At 39.3% G+C, this 23,496-nt stretch overlaps 1 protein-coding gene across 5 annotated transcripts in view; it reads right to left on the bottom strand.

Moving 5' to 3' along the window:
* The window catches only part of SLC12A1 (solute carrier family 12 member 1), a 109,329-nt gene that overhangs the window by 7,830 nt on the left and 78,003 nt on the right, over nucleotides 1–23,496 (bottom strand). For all 5 annotated transcript variants that reach the window (XM_006151073.2, XM_006151072.2, XM_006151071.2 and 2 more), the window contains 4 exons: nucleotides 13,495–13,638; nucleotides 9,689–9,820; nucleotides 9,341–9,452; nucleotides 7,259–7,345 (listed from right to left, as the gene is read on the bottom strand). In XM_006151073.2, coding sequence (XP_006151135.1) covers nucleotides 7,259–7,345; nucleotides 9,341–9,452; nucleotides 9,689–9,820; nucleotides 13,495–13,638 — 475 coding nt within the window. The remainder of the gene's footprint in view (nucleotides 1–7,258; nucleotides 7,346–9,340; nucleotides 9,453–9,688; nucleotides 9,821–13,494; nucleotides 13,639–23,496) is intronic.

The following is a 23,496-nucleotide window of genomic DNA, read 5'->3' as shown; positions in this document are numbered from 1 at the left end:
GGCTGACCTAGGAGAAAAAAGCCTGGATTCTTTCTCCAGCTCTTCCGCGGTCCTTCCATGGTCCTCCTTGGCCTGGATAGCCTTGCCTGTAAAAGGGGCATGATGATGGCTGCTGGAGCTAGTGGGAGTCCATCTGATGACGTGGGTGACTGTGCTCTGAAAGGGTCTGCAGTGCATCCTGAAAGAAAGGCTTTCACTTCACTCAACAGCCACAGGACTGAGGTGAGCATTTGGGAGGCTCTATATAAGCTATACTTATTTTGATCAGTTTGTGTCTCCTGGCATCTCAGACCAGGTCCTTTTTGGAAAGCACAGTACAAAACTAGTAAGAAACAGAAGGCAGAGTGGATGTTGCAGGTCATTTCCCAGCATCTATATTATGCTTTCTATTTGTATTTGGGAGCAGGGGTGGTGAAGGAGAGTGACTCCATCCCCAATGTAAGCCATTCAGCACAATTCTCTGCATTCGGCCAGAGGGACTGGCCAGGGTGAGCACGTAGCTCAGGCAGACTTCAATAGTCACAGGTTCAGTAGACACCCTGTGTTCTACGGACCACAGTGAGTGACTCAGTGGATTAGGTGAGTTCAACCTGAACGTGGCCCAGCTCCTGAGTTCAATGACTGGGGAGGAGACAGACTTTCTTTCCTACTGAACATACATGAGCATGTATGTAATCCTGGTTGCTATTGGCAGTCATCTTGTTTTATAAGCTAAATCGTGATTTGATGATTTCATAATGGGATGTAAAACAAGGAGGTTGAAAGAGAATTAGTCCTTAATTATAAAATTAATGTTCCAAATCAAGCTTAGCCAGAAAGCCAAACTATACTTGTAATTCGTAGTTACATATGACAATAGTTACTATGATTGAAGTCATTGGAAGGTAGGTTTTGTTTTTTTTTTCCATTTGCAGTTGAAACGTGTTAAGTGACATATTATGATATAATGAAGCTGTATTTGCCTGCTCCTTTTTTTTTAAACTCTTACAGCTTCTTTTCTACATTCTTCTTTGATTTCTTCATCTTAGGGCTCATCCTTCAGGTGGTCGTTTTCCATTCTCTTAGCTAGGTAAATCCTCAGGTAGTTAAAGATTTCATTTTCATTCTCATTATGTCTGATTTTTCCTGTAAGTACTTAACTATAGAATAAGCAAAATATTATGTGTTATTATTTCTCTGCCATCATGAAAACCTTTTATCCCCCTCACGTCTTACTGTCCTAGTTTTTTCCTCTTTCCTAAAGAAAAATCCATGGGACTATAATCAGTGGTTGGATTTAGTTTGAGTTTATGCCCTAGCACAAAACCAGAGCAATTATTGGGTTTGTGAGCTAATGTGTTATTAAAAATAAATGAGAATTCAATTTTTAAATAAACTAATCACTTCCCTGCCTTCCCCATTTTTGTTCCTTAAAACAAAGTTTTTACATTAAAAAAAATTATTTAATTTTATTTATTATTATTTTTTAATTTGCTATATGGCATGTGCAATTGCCAGAAACAGAGAGAGAGAGAGGGAGAGGGAGAAAGCAAGAAAGCAAGCTGCTGGTCTAGGACTCAAACTGTGCTCAGCTATGTGAAAGTCCAGCACCTTAACCACCACACCACCTGCTGGTCCCAGTTTTCACATTTTTCAATCCCATAAAAATTTCCCCCAAAGCTATATGAGATTTCTTTTCTCAAAGCAATGTACTAGTTGTTGTGACTCCACTAGCATCTTTAAACTAAATTATCTAGTTAATCGCTTCTAGTTTCACTTTGATTTTCATACAAGGATCGTTGTTTTTTGACCTATAACTTTTAATTCATTCTATACAATGAAAATGGTATTTAACCACAAGAGCTTTTCGGTTTCTCCTGGTTCAATTATCTTCTCATGAACTTTTCTTTTGTACTCCTTTTCATCCTTGCCCTATCATATTTATAGATGATATTTCTATGATAAAATGCCTCCATCTAGACTTACTGATGTTTTGTGGGTAGTTGAAAGATGTATTAGAGGCAATTTAAGGGTATTTCATATCAGCTTCCCACGTGGAAATTACTGACAAACTATTTTCAACATTATGTATCTCCTGGTGACCAAGAAAGAATAGGGATCTGGGGATAGTTGGTAATGGTAGATAAGGGTTGCTTCTCCAAGAAAGCCCAGGCGGGAGCTGAAGTCGAGTCAGTGTTCTACTCTCTAAGCCTTAACCCTGGGCTAGGGCTGCATCAGTCAGAGGAAGAGTTCTCTTTCTCTAATTGGACCACCCAGAGGACTTGCCTTATTTAAGTTCCTGCAAATGTGCCAGATGTGCTAAACAGTGGCCATCTGTGAGAGTTACTGAATGACCATTCTTTGTTGTAAAATAGGCTCTTTTCATATATTGGAGCAGCCACTGCCAACATTAGGCAAGTTTTATAAGGTAATATGGCATCCATTATGGAAGAAGGCTGAAAAGAGGAAGAGGGCTCCTGCGGTGTACCCCTCCTAGTGGCCTGCTGTCTTTGCACCAGGGTACATTACCCACCAGTATCCTTTGATTTCAGTAGGGATGACTGAAATAGCAGAGAGAAAAATCTTCAAAATTTTGAAAACAAATTTCATTCATTTCCTGGGACCTGAAGTATCAATCATTCTCTTCATTACGGGATGAGGAGGACAGGTGATAAACACTAAATTATGTTGTCTAAAATCACATTTAGGAACCAGGATAAAAGAACCACCAGCAGGTGGAGGAATAGTTACATCACTGAATCCTATGTAGTACACCACCTGCTGGTCCCAGTTTTCACATTTTTCAATCCCATAAAAATTTCCCCCAAAGCTATATGAGATTTCTTTTCTCAAAGCAATGTACTAGTTGTTGTGACTCCACTAGCATCTTTAAACTAAATTATCTAGTTAATCGCTTCTAGTTTCACTTTGATTTTCATACAAGGATCGTTGTTTTTTGACCTATAACTTTTAATTCATTCTATACAATGAAAATGGTATTTAACCACAAGAGCTTTTCGGTTTCTCCTGGTTCAATTATCTTCTCATGAACTTTTCTTTTGTACTCCTTTTCATCCTTGCCCTATCATATTTATAGATGATATTTCTATGATAAAATGCCTCCATCTAGACTTACTGATGTTTTGTGGGTAGTTGAAAGATGTATTAGAGGCAATTTAAGGGTATTTCATATCAGCTTCCCACGTGGAAATTACTGACAAACTATTTTCAACATTATGTATCTCCTGGTGACCAAGAAAGAATAGGGATCTGGGGATAGTTGGTAATGGTAGATAAGGGTTGCTTCTCCAAGAAAGCCCAGGCGGGAGCTGAAGTCGAGTCAGTGTTCTACTCTCTAAGCCTTAACCCTGGGCTAGGGCTGCATCAGTCAGAGGAAGAGTTCTCTTTCTCTAATTGGACCACCCAGAGGACTTGCCTTATTTAAGTTCCTGCAAATGTGCCAGATGTGCTAAACAGTGGCCATCTGTGAGAGTTACTGAATGACCATTCTTTGTTGTAAAATAGGCTCTTTTCATATATTGGAGCAGCCACTGCCAACATTAGGCAAGTTTTATAAGGTAATATGGCATCCATTATGGAAGAAGGCTGAAAAGAGGAAGAGGGCTCCTGCGGTGTACCCCTCCTAGTGGCCTGCTGTCTTTGCACCAGGGTACATTACCCACCAGTATCCTTTGATTTCAGTAGGGATGACTGAAATAGCAGAGAGAAAAATCTTCAAAATTTTGAAAACAAATTTCATTCATTTCCTGGGACCTGAAGTATCAATCATTCTCTTCATTACGGGATGAGGAGGACAGGTGATAAACACTAAATTATGTTGTCTAAAATCACATTTAGGAACCAGGATAAAAGAACCACCAGCAGGTGGAGGAATAGTTACATCACTGAATCCTATGTAGTTGACCACAGTTAGAGTCCCAGACCTGGTGACTCAAAACTTACGCCAGGCACGTATGTGTGCACATTGAAGATCCCGAGAGAATGGAGAAGAGATTGCAGTGTGGCCATTCCCCCTGGGGTTGGGAGGTGGGGTGTAAAAAAAGAGAAAGAAATCAGGACAAAAGCAAAACTGCCTGGTATTTTATTTGTTACTACCCAGAGAGTTCTGCTCCCTGAGAAGAGGACACCATGGAACACAGGTCAGGGTAGTAAGAAGAAGTGTCCAAACTGTTCAGAGAATGAAGAACCTTGGTTAATGGAGGAGGTATAGCAATGTTCTCAGTAACAGGACAGAAAGGAGAGGAATGCAGAATGGCGATTGCAACAGTCAGACAGAAACCTCTATGTCAGAAAGGGAAGGGAAACAAGAACTTGGAAAAACCAGACTGAAAGGTAAAGAGACAAAAGATGGCCACAAAAAGTAGGTGCCTAATTTGGACCCCACCTTGAGCCAAGGCTTAAGGAAAATCCAAAGCCAGTAGGAGACAGTGACTTACCTCTAGACAACAGAAAATGGCCCTACCTTGTAGAGCATGGGCAAGCTTGGCCTTGTTTCTAAATGTCGTATGTTAAGAAATGCATTTCTTGGGGCCAGAGGGTGGCATGTGGTTAAGGGTGCTGGACTCCCACATGGCCGACCATGGTTTGAGCCCCAGATCTCATTGCTTGCTTTCTCATTTTTCCTTCTCTCTCTCTCTTTCTCTCATTCTGTTCCTCTCTGATCAAATAAAAAAATAAGTAAGTAAATAAATAAAGCTAAATAAAAGATTCTTTAAAAAATGCATTTCCAGGGCCGGCAGGTGGCATGGTGGTTAAGGTGATGGACTCACACATGACTGACCCTGGTTTGAGTCTCGGACCTGGTGACTTGCTTTCTTTCTTTCTCTTTGTCAAATTAAAATAATAAAAGTAATAACAAATGGAATTAAATAATTATTTTTTAACAAGAAATGGATTTCTACTGGTTAGAAACATAAGATGGTCCATTTGATCACATCACAGCAAATGCCAACAGGCAATGACTTAGGAAATTAAAATTCTTTGAATGAAAAGTAGAACACTACCAGAGATTATTGTATGACCCTAGTTTGTATAATATAAATATTCAAACAGAATGTTAACTTTGTTTACCAAGTAGAATTATAAATGCATCCTTAATTTTTCTTACATATGCTTCTTGCAGAAATATAAGAATGTAAGTATTAGAGGTATAGATGATATAAGAAAATATTACAAAGTAATAACCAGGTCAAGCCTGTTGATTATAGCTTTTTCACAGTTAAGGTGTTTTGTATAGCTATTTTAGCTGATTCACATCCTTAGAGGAATCATGAATACATTTAAAGAGTATAAAATTCAAATTTGTATGGTTTAGAAAAATGTATCTGAAATCTGAATAATTTTCAGTTAGTTATCAAGCTTGTATAAGATAGGAAATCAAAAGAAGGGAAAAGGAAAAAAGAAGAGAGTAGAATTACAATCTCTTAAGAACTGTAAGAAGGAGACATGATCGTCAACGGAAAAGCAAATTCCACCGGGACACTGAAGGACCTAAGTCATTCTGAGACTTTCCTGTCTCTCTGTGTACTTACCCTTGGAGACCCTACTCCAAATAAAGTGTATTAAATTGCATCTGAATGCTACAGTAAATATGATTTTGGACTATAAGTAACTGAAAACATTTCATCATTGTTAAATTACACCTCTAAGTAGTTCATTCAACTTAGGATTGGCTATGATTTCCAATCTTTTCGTATTCTTCTAAATTGTAGAAATCTATAAATTATTTCCAAATATCATTTTGCTGTAGACAAAATGTTTGTATCCCCTCCAAAATCCATAGGTTGAAGCCCTAATTTCCAGTGTGATGGCATTTGGAGGTAATTAAGTTTAGATGAGATCATGAGGATGGGGCCCCCATGATGGGATTAACATCCTTATAAGGAGAGAGATATATTTCTCTCTCCACCCTGCATGACCAAGTGTAAGCTTGGGAAAAGGACCTTCTGCAGGAACTTAGCAGCAACACTTTGATTTTGGACATCCAATCTTCAGATTTGTGAGAAAGAACTGTGGCTTATTTAGGTCACTCACACTACGATATTTTTTTAATAGCAGCTTGGACTGATTTATTGAAGGCAATAATAAACTTGATAAATAAAATCTTGAGAGTTAAAATTATATAATTTGGGCCAGCAGGTGGCTAAGGCGCTGGACTCTCACATGGCTGATCGTGATTTGAGTCCCAGACCTGGCAGCTTGCTTTCTCACTTTCCTGTTCTGTCTGTCTGTCTCTGGTGAACACATGTGCCCTATGACAAATTAAAATAATAATAATAATAAAATAAAATAAATCTTTAAAAATTATTACATTTTGAAGATATTTAAGTGATTAATTCAATTTTGTCATTTTACTTTTTATTTTTGAGCCAATACATTTCTTATCCAGGCTTTAAATAGTTTTAGAGGTTCCTCAAAAGTTTATAGGGCTCTATAAAGTTCAATGAGATCATTCTTTTTAAAAAGAGTTTATAGGCCCTGTAAACATTGGCCCTTTAGTGCCCAAAAACTGTAATGACCCTTGGGACCAGCAGTTAGCATAATGGCTATGCCGCTGGACTCCCATGTAGTCAACCACCGTTTGCGCCCCGGACCTGGTGGCTTAAAACTCACACTGGTGCGTGTGCCTGTGTGCCCAAGATCCCCAGAGGAGAACGGAGGAGAGGGGATTGCGGCGTGGCCGCCTCCCCTGGGGGGTGATTTCTCGCTTCCTGTCTCTCTGTCTCTTTGTCTGGCGAGCGCATGCGCCCTATAGCGAAAACCTCTCTAAAAAACAAAACAAAACAAAACAAAAACAAAAATAAAACAAACTATAATGGCCCTGAAGAGTTGGTACTGCATTACCCCAAGAAGACATACCCTGTTTCCACATCTTTATCAGAGCTGTCCATCTCTTTAATAGGATATCTAACTAGGAACCTTAAGTAATGAAACTTGCCTTAACTGTTCAAGTGAGGATAGTCTAACCTTGTGGCTTCCTTTTACTCCTGCCACCATAGAAAACAAGAATTGGAAGGACAATTCTAAAAATGCAAACCACCTCGTGGTTTCAACAATTCTCTGTCTCAGGCTCATTGTCACCATAAAACCTTTTTTTTCCTGATAGTTTTGTACATGGTTGTTTGAAGACTTTTCTTATTATGTTCTATCAAGAAGTCACTGCAGGAAATGCACAACACTTTTACCCATTGATAATCAACACAAAAGAGAATGAGAAAGTACTGTGGGTAATCAATGGATCTTGTTCAATGTTTCATACCTCTCTTTGTTTGGCTTAATGTTGATGTCACCAATGATATGGATGTCTGCAAATTTTATCCTAAATTTGCTCAGAAGGGAAGCCATTCTGAAAATATAAAAGAGAAACACTTCATCATTGCAATTTAACTATTTTCAATCAAAGAGTTTTTGTGTTTGAGTTAAGATATCAAAAGCAATCATGTCCTATTTCAGTTCGCTTTCAGACAGAGGCTTTTTGGTTAGTGTTTGATTTTTATTATTGTCCTTGACAGATATGTTAAGTATGGGTACTAGTTGTTTATTAGCTGTTTATATTTTACTCCATGTGCTTCATCATTTTTTTGTTTCTGTCTTTATGTATATCTATTTACTTCTCTATGTAATTTTAAAGAAAGTTGCAGATATCAATCCCCTTTCCCTCTAAATACATGCATTTTTAATGGTAGTTTGTACATGTGTGCATGAGAGAGAGTGAGAGAGTGAGAGGATGAGAGAGAGAGAGAGAGAGAGAGAGAGAGAAGAGGAGCATCCCGGACAGGGTCTTTCCTACCACAGTCTTTTTTTCCCCAGTCCTCCAGCTCATCGGGATCCTGGTGGCAGTGTGTGCTGCCAAGCCAACCTGGAATCTGAATCCATAGTCAGCCACTGGCTTCCAGCTTTACAGGACATTGTGTTACTGCTGCATAGTAGTGGCTGAGCCTACCCTAAATATTTTAGTGAGCATTTTTAAGAGCAAGAATATTCTTTTATATAAACAGAGCACAACTTTTGACATTAGAAAATTTAACATTGATGACCTACAACCATCTAATGTTCAAACTGTCTTCACATTTCATCCATTGTCCCAATATGATACTGGAGGCTTTATGAAATATAAATTATTATGGACATCATGTATCTGACACACTATTATAGACATCACACATATGACTATTACAATGTTTTAATAAAATAAATATATGATTATATGGAGTGTGTGGGTTTGTGGGTATAACAATCACAACATAATCACATCCTCTTGAGAGAAAGAAGGAAATATGAAAAACTACTGGAAAAAGCTTGTCATTATTTTGTGATTCCTGGAAGTGTGAGCTCCAGAAAGGACTCGGGTTTTAAGTATCACTAGGAGCCCCTGAAGGTGGTTCTCCAGATTTGCACTAGAGACTTCTAAAAATGCCATGTTTGTTATTCTCATGGTGAAAGATACAGACTTACACTGTGGAACTGATTTTTATTTTTAAATTAGAAGTGTTCCGCAAAGTCATCTATTCAAACTCTTTCAAATGACAAAGGACCTGGAGGACCTATGAACATCAAAAATTGTTATGGACACTAGAGCCAATGAAAAGATTGGGGGAGGGAAATAGTGTAGGAAAGGAAGTTTGGGGAAAAAATGGAGAGGTAAGGCATCTGTGGGACACGGATATGGTTCATTATTTGTTGATGAGGACGTGCGTACGTTCTTAACTGGGCTGGACTGAGGTGTGTGTCATGCTGGGTAAAGTCTCTTTATAGTCTAAATGATGTATAGTGATTACATGTATAAATAATAATTAAAATTAATAAATAAAAAATATTTTAAAAATGATGACAAAGAAACTGGGGCCCAAGATATGTTTAATGACTATTGCAAAAGTCCTGCGGCTCCTTGGTGGCAAGGTAGGGGCGAGACCCCAGGTGCGGTCTCTCAACTTAATTCTCTTTTACGTGGGCTGTGCAAAGAGTGACTGCCACAAATTAGCAGGTTTAGATGCCCCCTGAATAAATAACTGGACACAGATTCCTTTGAGTTCTCTCTTGGAAGTCTTTACTAATCAGAACAAAATAAACATTACATAAGATAACAATGCTCCTGCTCAAGACTTGAGATAAGGCTTCTGTGCCAAATTCCTTTGTGAAAGCATTTGTGGCAGGGGATAAGAGGACTCGAAGGCAGTAATCAGAAACATTACATGGATAATTTATTCACCAGAAAACCAAGAAAAATGAGACCTATCACAGTGGCTCTGTCTTTAAACCTATTGTACTTTAAGACCCAGTTCTTACAATGAAAGAATTAAAGCAATAAAGATCTGAAACAATCATGTGATAGACTACTCACGCAATTTTTTCTTCTTCAATGCGGTTGATCTTCCCTCCGACATAGATTCTTAATTTACAGTCTTTCCATTTTTTTCTGAGAGTCAAGATATAGGGGATAAGAAGTGTTAACCCTGGAATAAAGTAAATTATGACAGAATGGATGAGTATATCTAACTGAAAGGAAATTAATAGCTTTGCATCTTTATTCATTCCCACACTCACAGTTCTTAAATCATTTACAATCTTTGGAAAACACAGAAATGTAATTCTTTACCCAGTATTGTTTTCATATACCCTCCCATGCAGTTTGTTCAAATTTATCAAAGTAAAAATTCTGCTCCCCAGTGTACATTCTGGAAGTTTTTACCTCCATCATCAAACAACCACCAAACGTCAATTGTGCCTTTTCCTTGTTTCTTTTTAAATTGAGCGCTGGCTTCCACCAGTTTCTGGTTGAACTCCCCCACATGCATCGACTGGATGGTATTAATGCTGCTGTCTGAAATGAAAGAGAAAGTGATGCATCAATTTGTCTTTTGAGGACAGAAACGAAATAACATTCCAATGAATCTATTGATGAAAATAGAGGAAGGGTCTTGAATTCTTAAGTGGTTTTCATACTTATAAATAAATAGTGAGCTCTATTCTCCAAAAAATGGAGACGAAGATGGAATCTGGGGCCGGAGAGTGGCACAGCAGTAAAATGTACACCCTGCGAGGCTCATCCTCATGTGAGGGTTTGGAGCCCACCCTGAGTATAATGGGCGTGTGTGCACCTGTGATCTGGGACTAGCTGAGACGGGGGTGGGATGAGGGATTACGGCATCAGAACCCTGTTGAAGGTGCGATTTCTTTCTCTTTCTCTCTGTCTCTCTTGCTCATAGAGGAAACAAATAAATAACTTTAAAAAAAAGATAGAATTTCACAAAACCTTAGATCACCTTCAGTGGTTAAAAAAAATGTTTAATCTTAGTCTCAGTTCTCATTAGAAAGCAGTGGACTACTTTCAGATCTACTGTCTTAGAGTAGAATTTTAATTTTTTTAAAAATAATTATTTTATTTAACTTTATTTATTTACTTATTTTAATTTGACCAGAGAGGGGCAGAGAGAGAGAGAGAGAAAGAAAGAGAGAGAGAATGCTAGAAAGTAAACTGCCAGGTCTGGGACTCGAACCATGGTCAGCCATGTTAGAGACCATCATTCTTAACTACCACGCCACCGGCCAGCCCCAGAGTAGAATTTTTATTTAAGCTATTTAACAATGCTAAATAATCTGATAGAATTACCAAACTATTTTAATTTACCTAAGTCTCAGACATAAAACAACTTAAACATTTCAAATTTACTTTGAAGAAGACCATGTAGTGATTGGCTCTCTAGAGATAAGCAATAGCATCAGAAATATCCTTAGAGAATTTACTCATTTATGTACAATTTTGGTATAAATTTCATAGAGGTCTAGGTTATCATTTTTCCAAGAACCATGTGCTTCTTGAGCTCTCCATGACTGTCTAGCCTCACGGTTAGCCTGGCTTACTCCTGTTTTCTCTCCATGGGAAGGTGGAACTCCACTTGACCTATTTGAATCTTTGTGAATGAGATGAAAAAGTTAGGAGACTGAAGAGAAAAAAACGTCCTATTAGAGGTGCATAGAAAACACTTACTATTTTTTTAAATGCAAATTCCACCCTAACAGGGATATACTGGAAGTGTACCAGGGAACTAGGTCAGTGTCTGAGCACACTCTTGTTCCTGTTTGCCAGGAGGGTTTTCTTTGCCACACTGTATTATTTCTCATTTCCGTGTCTTTGAAAGCTGTGACTTCATTGCTGTGTTTCAAAGAGGTGGTGTCAGTGTAGTACTTGGAGCAGAGCTGACAGCCTCTTCAGAGCCTTCTCTCTGATCTGAGAGGTTCTGAAGATGCTTTGTTCTGTCTTTTGCTATTTCCATGTTTTAGGCCTGTCATTTCTAAAGCAATTATCTTATATTGTTTCTTTATCCCTAGGACTACTGAGGGAGAAAGTAAATTTATTTACAAAATGAACCGAACTGCCCTCTTATGCAAATCAAAGCATCCAGGAAGCGTGTCTGAGAAATAACATCAGTCCTGATCTAGAACTCAAAATTGTCACCCATCTTAAACCCACAGTAGTGAACTTTAGAATGTGGGTTTTGAGCTTCTAGGTATTGGAAACAGCCCATAATATTGTTATGTTGGTTTTCTGAACAATAGACATTTTTTTCCAAAACAAGTGTTGTGATGCAAATAGGCTTCCAAAATAAATAACAAGTCTGCTTTCATTAGTAAAGATTCCAGTGCTTCTCACTCCCCATGAGAGAGAACACTGTTGACGGTGATGTCTGAATTTTCCATTGCTTTTCCAGACTGTAGTACTTAATAGAGTGAGATTCGATGGGTACCTTACCTTTCTCACAAATAAACCAAATAGTTAGAAAAGAAAGACTATAGTAGCTAGCATCCAGTAGTCTTATTCTGATTTTTGTATCCTGAAGGTCCTGATGTAGCTCCACTTTAGATTAAAACACCATTTTCCTAAAAAGTGTTTTTTTAAGATATGCAGTAAGCAGTCGGCTGTTATAGTTTGGACAATGGTTTGACCCCCAGAGGTTCATGTTTTGTAATTTGGTCTTAGTGGGCAGTGATTAGGTCATGGTGATGGGGTCGTGGAGTTGCCAATATCATGAATGGATTAGTGTTGTCTCTTAAGAGAATTGAGTGAGTTCTAGTTCTTGTGAGAAGGAGTTAGTTCTCAAGAGAGTGGGTTATTGCAAAAACGTGCTGGGTAATCTCTCTGCTCCTGTAACCCATATTGTAGCTGACCCGATACCAGCTTCGTCTTTTGCATTTTCCAGCTACTGGAAAAGCGAATCAAATAAACCTATATTTCTTTATAAATGGCCTAGTCTTGGATATTTTTTAGAATTATTTAATTTTATTCATCATCATTATTACTGTTTTTAAATTTGACCAGAGAGAAACAGAGACAGAGAGAGAGAAAGTGAGAGAGCAAGCCACCAGGTTCAGGACTTGAACCATGGTCAGCCATGTTGGAGTCCAGTGCTCTTAACCACCACACCACCTGTTGGCCCCAATCTTGGGTATTTTTTTTTAAAACAATGCAATAGCATATTAAGACATAGGCACTTCCATAACCCATGGAAGGAACTGGAGCATAGGAAAATATTTGGATTTTCCATCATTCTTTATAAATAAAAAAATTAGATTACAGGTGAAATTTTATGCAGCAAACAGGACCAAACTATTTACAGAATCAGAGATGGCCTCTTTGAAGGGCTTCTTTAAAGAATTGGCTACAGTCGACCTAGACCAGAAGCCTGAGAAGTCTCCACCTGGGTCCTGCTGGTTTACTTGGAGACCCTCAAAGAGAGCCTTCCCTGATCTCACACCAGTGCCTGACTTCAGGAACGGTAGGACATTTGTGCATGAAGAAACACACAGTAACCCTCTAACTTTCGACCAGCAGAGGTCACTGTGGACCTCATTAAAACTCAACCTTACCGTTTAGGAAAGAAAACATCTGTTTGAATCACCTGTTTATAAAACTTATAACCCTTCTAACAAGTGCTTCTATTCCTGGGTCACCTGGCTTTGGGATGTCTACTAGAAGTTCAGATATAAGGGTACTGCTCAGGTACAACCTACAGGTCATTACTATCAACTGAGTTCTAAGTCCAGCATTCTAGTTTTTGATAAAAGTGCATTTTTGAAATTCAGGTTCTAGCTGGATCCCCTATTTACTATACTAGTCCAATTTCAGTTCTCTAAAATACCTGCACGAAAAAGGGGAAGAGGTATAGATACAGCTTTTAAATTTCTAGCTTCTTTTCATCTTAACTAAGAAATATCTATTTAGGATACTCATTCTGCTTAAGCACTGCATGACCCTCAAACCAAATACTACTATTTTAAAGGAAAGCTTTTTCCAGTAATACAGTACAAAATACTTAATGATACTGATATACATAAATGGCTTCTACTTTTTAATCCATGCTTTCTTGAAAGAAATCTTTCAGTCCCTACCCAGGCTCAGTGACCCCGACATCTTAGATGCTGACATCTGACTCTTCATAAGATTCTTCAATACTGGCTCATTGTGTAATGGTTCTCGTAAATTTTAAAAGCACTTACCTTTTTTAGGAGTTGGTCTAGTAATGTTCAACTTCCCAGCTTTTTTAAACAAGCCTTGAATGCCTCTACGTCCTTCTTCACATTCATTATCTTTAATAGTGGCTTCCAATGCCAGCCTTTCTTGTTCTAATTTCTCCAATTCATCTGAAGAAAAGAAACAGAGTCTCTAGGAACACTTATAAATTATTTTACTAATTAAAATGGTGTATATGCAATCAAATGAGTTATGTGTATTATTATTTTTTTTTACAAATGATATAAAAGTTATGTATTTCAGTAAATTGTATTCAGAAAGCAATAACAACTAGCTCAGAGAAATAGTTTTCGGTGTTAAGCTAGATAATACATAAAATTTTTGTTTTGTTTTCTTTTTTCTTAATTTGGGAGAGCAAGAGAAGCTATTGAATGCCACCCTTATCCATCCCAAAACAAACAAAAAAACCTGATCCACCTTGCACAAGTTCTTCTACACTGCAAGCCCCTGATTACTGACCTAAGCTAGTGGGTCAGATGTTTTACAATTACAAATGATAAAACTGCAGAAGTATGCTGGGTAGGTATCATGCCCACTGAATTGAAACACGAAACTAGAGCACAAGAATTAAGGAAAGATAACCAAATTTTTTAATAAACTCTATCTGCTTCGAGTACAAATTACAGTGAAAAGTATCTGCCACGATTTCCTTTTGCTAAGTAAAATACTTTGTAAAGTGAGTGACCAAAGTCAAAGAAATAAAGGCTGAGTTCGTATTGGCTTGTCAGAGTTCAAATTGCTAAAAAGGGTCTCACGACACTGAAGTCTGGAATAGGAGTCAAGCCGTGCAAAATTTCCTGCCCAGGGTTTAGACCCCCTAGCCAAGCTTTGATGTTGTGTCTGGCTGCCTTTTATCTTTTTTGGATTCTGATTGTGACAAAAATATTCTTAGCTGCTATGTAATGTGTTGAATCCCTCTCTGACCTCAACCTGCACCAGATCAGGGTAAATAACACTGTGAAAGCAGTCATGTGATGGCGCTAACCTGATGAGCCTTCTTGCTTAGCCGGGGCCAGGTGGCACTGTTGTCAGATCCCCTCATCATATTGCCTGCTGAGAACAGAGCCTTGGAAAATGAGCAGTGCTCCGAGGAAGAAAGTAGAAAACCTAGATTCAGAGTTACAAGACACTGGTAGGGCTTCTGTAAATGTCAGCCCGCAGAGCCTGCTGCCTTATCTATCTGTGAAGCGAAGCTATACAAACTCCAGATTTATCAATTATGTACTAACTAAATCTGTCAGGACAGTCACATCCCTGGACGATGCTGTTATTCAGCTACATGGAATTGTCTGGCCCCTTTCCAAGTCTTAGCAATTAATCTTTTGCCAGTGGCATGAGATTTAAGGTCAAATCACCCATGTGATTTCCCCAATGCTTCAAAGGTTCTCAAGATCAGCAGCTGTAGAAAATCTGAGAAATTAGACTGATAGTATTAAAGCTCAGAGAAGAGCTGCTTGCTCCTGCCTTTTGAAAGGTGAAGACGAGATGCATTGTACTGGGGGTTTCGACCGACTGTAGCTCTGTCACTGGTTTGAGGTGACAGTAGGCAAGTCATTTACTTTTTCTATGCTTCTGATTTCCAATCTGTGAAATAGAAACTTGGAATCCTTTCCCTTTCCCACCCTCCTAGCTTTGCAAAAAGAACGAACATCAGTTTCTACATAGCACTTAGGAGCTCCTTACAGAACAGAGCAAAGACTACATTCTATAGATAGTATATTTACACAACTTCTGGAAATGGGCCGAGTCATGCCAAGTAAAGTGAGTATTTTGGGAAGCCTGGGAGTTATTTTAGCAGTTGCTATTTATTGCACATTCGTTGGGGGCCAGGGACTGTGATGCATTTTATTTCTTCTCAAGCAATTCAGAGATAGTTGTATTATTATGCTCTTTTTGTACATGAGGAAACAGGCTCTGCGATTACGTGACTTGTCTAATGTCATCTGGCAAGTTAGGGCTTCAAAGGCAAAGTTAGAGTTCGACTCTAACTTCTGCATGCTTCCCACCACAATGACCTTCTTCCTGTGGGTTATTACTTCAGAATTGTTTTTATTAGCCTCCTGCATTAGAAAAGTTACTAACTTTATTATCAGAAGAATCTAAATACTCTCAGGTACATGGCATAATGCCAAGTCTTTTTAACATGTCATTTTAAGGTTTTGCCATAGGGCACATTTGCTCCCTGGAGAGAGACAGAGAGATGTGAGAGGGAAAGTGAGAAATCACTCCTCCTCCCTTCCCAGGGGGGATGGCCTTGTCACAGTCCCTTTTCCTCCATTCCCTTCCTGAGATTCTGGGCATGCACATGTACCCACTGTGATTTTGCAGCTGTCAAAGTCTGGTACTCTAACTGTGGTCAGTCAAGTGAGAGTCCAGCACTGTAACCATTATACCACCTGCTGGCTCCTCAACGTGTCAGATTAAAGACTCTAAAGATGTGGGTGCATATGGTGGGGTGTCCCAGAACAGGAATCTTGACAGATTTTGTCATCATAGTCCTGGATGACAGCACCCTAGCTGTGACTCACCTTCTGGGAGGTATCAGGGGGTAACCTGCTCTTCATAGTTCCCTGCAAGGTGCATATCTGTGAGCTCCTTTGGGCATGATTGTAAGGGCTGCTCTGGGGAGGAAGTTCTTTTCTCCTTTGGCAAGCTCTAACATACCCTGTGATTAGCCACTGGTTGCCATGCTCTGAGTCCTCTGGTTTGGACAAAGAAGGAAAAAAGATAAATCCTCTTTTATAAAAGAGTCAGCTGGCTGAGGGAACCGGGAGCTACTCCAACAATTTGCTTGAAAGTATGTACACAGTCCATCCAGGACCAGCAAACTGCAGAATCTCAGGCCTGACAGACAATGCCAAATTTTGCTTGAATGCTTCAGAATCAGCAATTCCCTCAAAGATGACAGAGACAGAAGCTGACAGAGGGAGTCTATTCTGAATTAGAAAATCTGCTTGCTTTCCCATCTTGGGTTTTCAGATTCACACAGTACTGTGATCCCCGCTTGCACAGTGATTTTGCAAGTTCTTATTAGAGTTAATTCTTAATGATTCACTTTGCAGGTGATCTCAGGCCTCCTTCTGTGTGGTTCTTCCTTTTTACATTTCAGTGCTAAGTAGAAGTGATGTTTTGATTATCTGTTCTTCTGAATTACCCAGTATACTGCTCACATTTGTTTGCATGGGAAATCAAGAGTAGATTTTGTCAAAACATTTCTTGAACAGGAAATACTGGCCAGCTGACTTGCAAAAGTGGACCATATGCCACGGGGGGAGCAGTGAGTATGAATGCATAGGTATAAACTGATTCCCACTAAGCTGACAGGTCATTCATTCCATTGGTACTACGACCACCATGACCATCATCACTATTACATTTTTAAAGCTCAAGAAGTATAAATCCCATTCCACATGGTATTGCATTTGATGCCAATACTGGATACATGCGGAGCTGGTATTATTCTTTCCATTATATTGAGAAGGCAACTTGGACTCATCACGTTTAGGTGATTTGTGCAAAGTTACACAGCTAGTAACCTAAATTTCGTTTCCAATTTTAGTGCATATCTCTCCTTACCCTTCTTCCGTGATATGCCCTACTACAGTATCGACCTGTAGAAGGAATATCCAGTCTACTTGTTTTCTTTTCCTTTTTAAAGAATTATTTTATTATTTATTACTATTATTATTATTTGCAGTCTGAAAACAGCCACTGTTCATTTATTGACCAGATTACAAAAATAATCATAGTGGATACCTTAGTTCATCCTTCTAATAAGTCTGTTGATCTGATCTTCTCTGTTGCCAGTATCTCCACCTTCTACAAAATGTGTGGTCTTTTTCTTCATTCCACCTTACGGAGAAGATAATTTGAAGGGCCACAGGAAGTTATTTGCTTCTTTGAAGCGTTTTCCAACAGCATAGATTTCATAAATCAGGTCCTCCATGCAGATAATGCCATAACCACTTTTGTAGATCAGACCATTTACTGACTTCAGGTTTGGGTACCCCCATACAATATATGCTTCCACAAATCTCAGCATGTTAATTGAGGCCTTGTTGAGTTTAACAAAGGTGCCATTGAAGATCTGGCAAAGACGAAGAAGCTGCAACACCTTTCAAACCTTTGGGCTCACTCCATTGATACCTCTGATCCTGATGACAAATGCCAATTTGGGTTCTGCAGGTACATAGAAGTTGCCAGCTTTTCTTGCCATCCTGGCCATGTGAATCTCTGTTCTGTACATCTGTCTATATTCCTTATGATAGTGCTTAGCTTTTTTTTTTTTTGGAGAGGTTTTTTTGCTATAGGGCATGTGCGCTTACCAGAGAGACAGAAAGTGAGAAATCACCCCCCCAGGGTGGATGGCCATGATGCAATCCCTTCTCCTCCACTCTCCTCTTGGGATCTTGGGCACACATACACATGCGCCCGGCATGAGTTTAAGCTGCCGGGTTGGGGACTCGAACAGCAGTCAACTACATGGGAGTCCAGTGACATAGCCATTACACCAACTGCTGGTCCCAGTGCTTAGCTTTTTCATAGATAAACTTCCTCCTTGCCTTTCAAAGCATCTTTTGAGCAAACTTCTTTCTCAGGCACTTGATCCTCAGCTCTGCAAAATTCCTTCACTTTTTCTTCAGGGTTTCTGGCACAGCAAGAACTTTTTCTTGGTTCTGCCACAGCAGAAGACTTTTTCTTGGTTTCTGCTGCAGCATAAACCTTTTTGTTCTCTTGAACGCCCTCCATGGTTCCAGCCAAAAAAGAGTTATTTATTATTATTTTTTCACATGAGTTTTGCCAAAGAGAGAGAGAGAGAGAGAAAGCTGCCAGGTCCAGGACTTGAACTATAGTTGGCCATGTGGGAATTCCAGCACCTTAACCACCATGCGTCCTGCTGGCCCCCAGTCTGCTAGTTTTCAAGGAACCATTCCCAAACTCCTCAATCATACCTTCTCTCATACGTTTCTGTAGTAGTCTACTTCAACCTTTCTTCTATTTAACAGTAGCTGGGTGACGTGGAATAATGTTTCAAAATCCCTACATTTTAAATATGTAAAATACATCACCCCTGCTAGACTGCATGTCCCTGAGCAGAGGGCAGAGATTATGTTCGTTCATCGCCACCATTTATTGAGTTTGCTGTGTGCCAAGTAAAATGCCATACACTTTGCAACTGTCCTGTCTTTATAATTCAAATCAACACATCTGTAAGGTAGGTACTATAATGATTTCCATTTGAAAACATGAGAAGAGAAGCACGGACAGGGTGAGTCATCAATCACACAGTCAGAAAATGTCAGAGCTGGGATTTGAACCCAGGTCTGCCTATTTCAAAGCCCTTGCTTGGACTACACATACTCCCTCCCACATTCTTAGTCGTGCCTGTCCCTTCCTGGCCTAGTGCCTGGTACCATATTTGCAAATAATAAATAAAGAAACTCAGTAATGGTTTGTTGATATAAATAAAAGAACAGGTCGATATTGCGCAATACTATTGAAAGTATTACCTTTTTAAAAAGAAGAAAACAAGTGAAGAGTTGTCAAAGATGGGGGCCATGTGAGAAGTGTGTGTGCTGTGCGTGTGTGTGTGGGGTTAAATGGGAAAGACAGTGTTTGAAAGAACTGGCACTAATACTGTATAAAAAGATATAAAAATGAGGGGCTGGGGGGGCCGGCAGGTGACGTGGTGGTTAAAGGGCGCTGGATCCCCACATGACCGACTGTGGTTGAGTCCTGGACCTTGGAAGCTTGCTTTCTCAATTTTCCTCTGTCTTTCTCTCTCTCTTACACACACTAACACAAACACAAACACAAACACACACACGCTGTCCTTCTCTGGTCAAATTAAAATAAATGAATAAATAAAATTAAAAAAAAAATGAGGGACTGACAGGCACTGTTGGTACAAACTAGGTGGAGTGGAGAGGAAGTAGGACAAGTGGAATTAATCAGACGGGTGAGAGGCAGGTAAGGAAGAAATGTCCTCTTCCCGGAAGGAGCCACCATCTGGGAATCACGTGGTGCTAAGTACAGGGCATTTGAATGTTCTCTATTAGATCATTGCATAGCACACCATGACTTAGAAAGGTACACTGCTAGAGAGAGTGTGCAAAACTAGCCTCTCTCTTTTCAAGATTTTAAGAGACTCTCTGAGGTGTAATAGCAGAATAAAAAGTTTACACCTCTAGTTTCTTTCAGTTGAGGGTGAGTTTCTAACCAGTTTCTTCATGCCACATCCAGTCCTCCTAGTAAGAACAAAGAGTGACTCCTGAGTCATGTCTTCAGGTGAATGGCCAAACCAGTCTGTCTGGACAGTAGGTCCTATATTTTCAAATCTTTATAAATTGACCATATGGTAACCAATTGGAGTGACTTTGTCAACATTACCTCAAATGTTCTATCCCCAGTCTTTTCTTAAAAAGATGTCTTTTAGAGGGGGCTACATGCTGGCACAGCAGCAAAATGCGACACTCTACAAGGCAGATCAACGTGGAAAGGTTGCCTGTTCAAGTCTGGAGACCTCCCTGAGTAAGCTGGGTGTGCCCATGCCCATGATCCCAGCTTGCTGAAGCTGAGGGTGGATTGTGGCATAGAGACCCTGTTGGGGTTGCTCTGTCTCTCTTGCTCATGAAATAAATAAAGTTTGTTTATTTATTAAAAAGAGTTATCTTTTAGAACTAGGCCGGGATCTACATATTACAATCTGCTTTGAACCTTTAGGATGGAGAACAGTCAATAATCAGGCAGCAGAAGGGAGAGCAGGGAAATCTGCTCCCCAGAGACCCTCCTGTTTTCCAGCATGCTTCTTCTTTATTAATTAGTAAATGACAATTCTTTTCCTGGTCAATCAACTCAAAGCTATAAATGCTCAGACGAATCGATGTGCCATGCCAGGTGAAGTGTAGTTGAATTGAAGGCAGGAGGCAATCCTGCAGTGGTTGCCTTCCAATCAAGCCATTATTTACTACACTGCCATCTGTCTTGATTTTGCTAAGCCACTCGATCAGACACAGCAGTATCCCCGTGCTCTGCGAGGGCCATAAATCGAGTAGTACTTACACGGAATACTTGACCACAAAATATTGCGAATCACGTTTCATCACTTTATTTCCTCCCAGTACAATTTGGACTCTTTGTTGTAGTTGGCAAACTTGCTAAATACCCTTGGGAAGTGAACAATATGAAATACCATGTTTTTGGGTGTTGTCAGGCAGTAAATTAATTTATTAAGAGAAACTATCAGCCATCAGTATTGGATGAGTTGCTGCAGGATACAAGTTAGAATGTTATGAATATCGATCTTATTTATACAAAAGTTATTCTCCTCACATAAGCCCATGACACAGTGTAAAAATAATTGTCATTAGCTGGTAAATTACCTATAAAGCTGATTTCTATTCATTGCTTTATTAACTACAGTATATGGGCACTCTGAATTGCTAATAATTCCTTTAAATTATAATCTGTGATGACACTGTGGTGCCTGTGTTGGAAAAGCTATGATGATAATCATTAACATAATGCAATGCAATACTAAAGATTTATCAGGCTCTTATTAAGCCCTGTATTACAGCATAATGTAATGAAATGCAAGCTTATTTCTTCCAATTCAAAATCTAATATGAGGTTTGCATCATAAATTACCTAAACTTCAAAACAATGCATGGAAACATGGTGTAAAGTTAATTTCTATCATTATGCTGTTGCTTTTCTGTATGTTCCTCATGCATGTATGTAACTTTTTTTGTTTGTTTACCCTAGATGGTTGATACTTATAATTATTTTATTAGCATCCAACTCTATTTTCTCTTCCTTGACTAAGAAGCAGAAATATTTCAAACATCAAAGTTGATTTAAATAGGATACACCCCTTGGGAAATTAAAAGGGGATGCAGTTCACTGCCAGGATTCTTTGAGAAATACTACAGAATTCGGCTGCTGTATTGCTTTATAGAGATAAATTGATAGTGCGTTTTGGCAGATGCAACAGTGAGGGTTGGGAGCAATATTTTTCAACTTTCATCTTGAAGAGATCAACATAATATACAAAGCAAATGTGCAATCTAAATACAAATTATGTTTTGCATTCTCATTTTTAGATGGAAAAACATTACAGCACAAAAGCCAGCAAAAAAATTAAAGTAAAACCTAGGAAGTTAGCAGCAGAATGAACTAGTCTCTTAATATTAAGTTCTTGTAAACGTCCCCAAAGTTAGGTCTCTCTCACTGTAGACAGGCAGCCCCTCTATTGGGTGTTTTATGGAATACATAGAAATAGCTTTGCCTTGCTCTCACATCTCAGATTTCTCCATTGTGTCTCATTATATAAGTCTGTGCTTCCATGGTTTCTGTGACACCATACTCTTGGTTTCTTTGCCTTTCTGACCATTTCTTCCTTGTTCTTTTTTGGGGGTCCTTTTCCTGTGCCTTGGAACTCTCAGCTATACATACTTTTGGGTTCTATTTTTCAGTATCACAGTTGCAAATTCTACCTTAACTATGAAGTCTCCTATATTAGTTTGTTTCTGTGTCTTTATCTCTCCTAAGAGAATACTAGTAGTATTGAATTTTTTCATTTCATTTCATTTTATTTCATTTCATTTCATTTTTTTCCTTAATTGTCTCTTTAAAGGCTCATTCTCCAAATATGGTCACATCCTAAGGTACTTGGTGTTAGGACTTCAATATATAAATTTTGGGGTGAGGGGAGCACGATTCAGCCCCTAACATTTTCTAAATCTCTCTGTCCAAATCAGAGTCTCCTTTAAGACTAGGGCTATGTAACTACCCTACTGGAAATTCCTGGTAGGATTTCCTACAGGAGATTTTCCAATTGAGACAGGACTCTCCCCATTAAACCTACTCTTCCTCTTGGACTTCTCATTTCTATTGGTGGCGCCACCATTCGCCCAGTCAGCCAAGGTTTCTTTCATTGCTTCCTTTCCCATATCCCACACACCCGATCAATTAATTTCTCAGTTCTGTCCACTCCTACTGACTCTCCATCCCAGTTGCCTTAGTTCAAGCTGTCACCTTTTCTTGCTTTGATTACTGTAGAAATTGTTTTATCTGTTTTCATTCTAGTCCTCTTTGAGTTCATGCCCCAAATAGCTGAGAGAGTATGAGATCCCAAATCTAAGTTTGATCACATTACCGCCTTACTTAACTCTTCTGGATGGTTTTCCTTATTATCTATTGGAACATGGTCCACACTTCTTTTTTTGTTTGTTTGTTTTTTCAAATTTTGCTAGGGTACATGTATTAACCAGAAAGAGAGAGAGAGAGAGAGAGAGGGAAAATGAGAAAGCACTCCGTCATGTGGCGTGATCATACTGCAAACCCTTCTCTTTCATTCTCCTTTCGAGATTTGGGCACTCATGCACACGCACCTGGCGTGTTTTACAAGCTGCCGGGTAGGACTTCAACCACACAGTCAGCTGCGTAGGATTCTGCTGCCTTTACCACCACACTGTATACCATTGACTGGCCTGGCTATACTTTTGTTTATTTGTTTTTTGTTTTGCTATAGGGCTTGTCCGCTCACCAGAGAGAGACGGGGTGGGGGAAGTGAGAAATCACCTCTCCCAGGGGAGATAGCCATGCTGCAATTTCTTCTCCTCCATTCTCCTTTTGGGATTTTGGACATGCGCCCATGTGCTGGGTGTTATTCTCAAGTTGGTACGTCTGGGACTTGAACCACGCAGCTGGCCATGAGGGATCTAGCACTTTAAACTCCATGCCAGCAGGAGTTTAAGGTGACCCTGGCTCACACTTTTTAATATGGCAAATGAGGCTTTTAAAGTCTGGATCCCCTTGATATCAGCAACCCTCATTTTCCAATACTCTGCTTCATACTTTTCACTACAAGCCCACGAATTTGCTTTTGGTGACCCATATATCCCATTCCTCCATATTCCCACACACACAGTCTTCACGTTTGCTAATGCTCTCCTCTTTTCCAGGAA

The sequence above is a fragment of the Tupaia chinensis genome, unplaced genomic scaffold (assembly GCF_000334495.1).
Source record: "Tupaia chinensis unplaced genomic scaffold, TupChi_1.0 Scaffold000312_2, whole genome shotgun sequence".
Taxonomy (NCBI): domain Eukaryota; kingdom Metazoa; phylum Chordata; class Mammalia; order Scandentia; family Tupaiidae; genus Tupaia; species Tupaia belangeri.
This window is presented reverse-complemented; position numbering and strand designations above follow the sequence as displayed.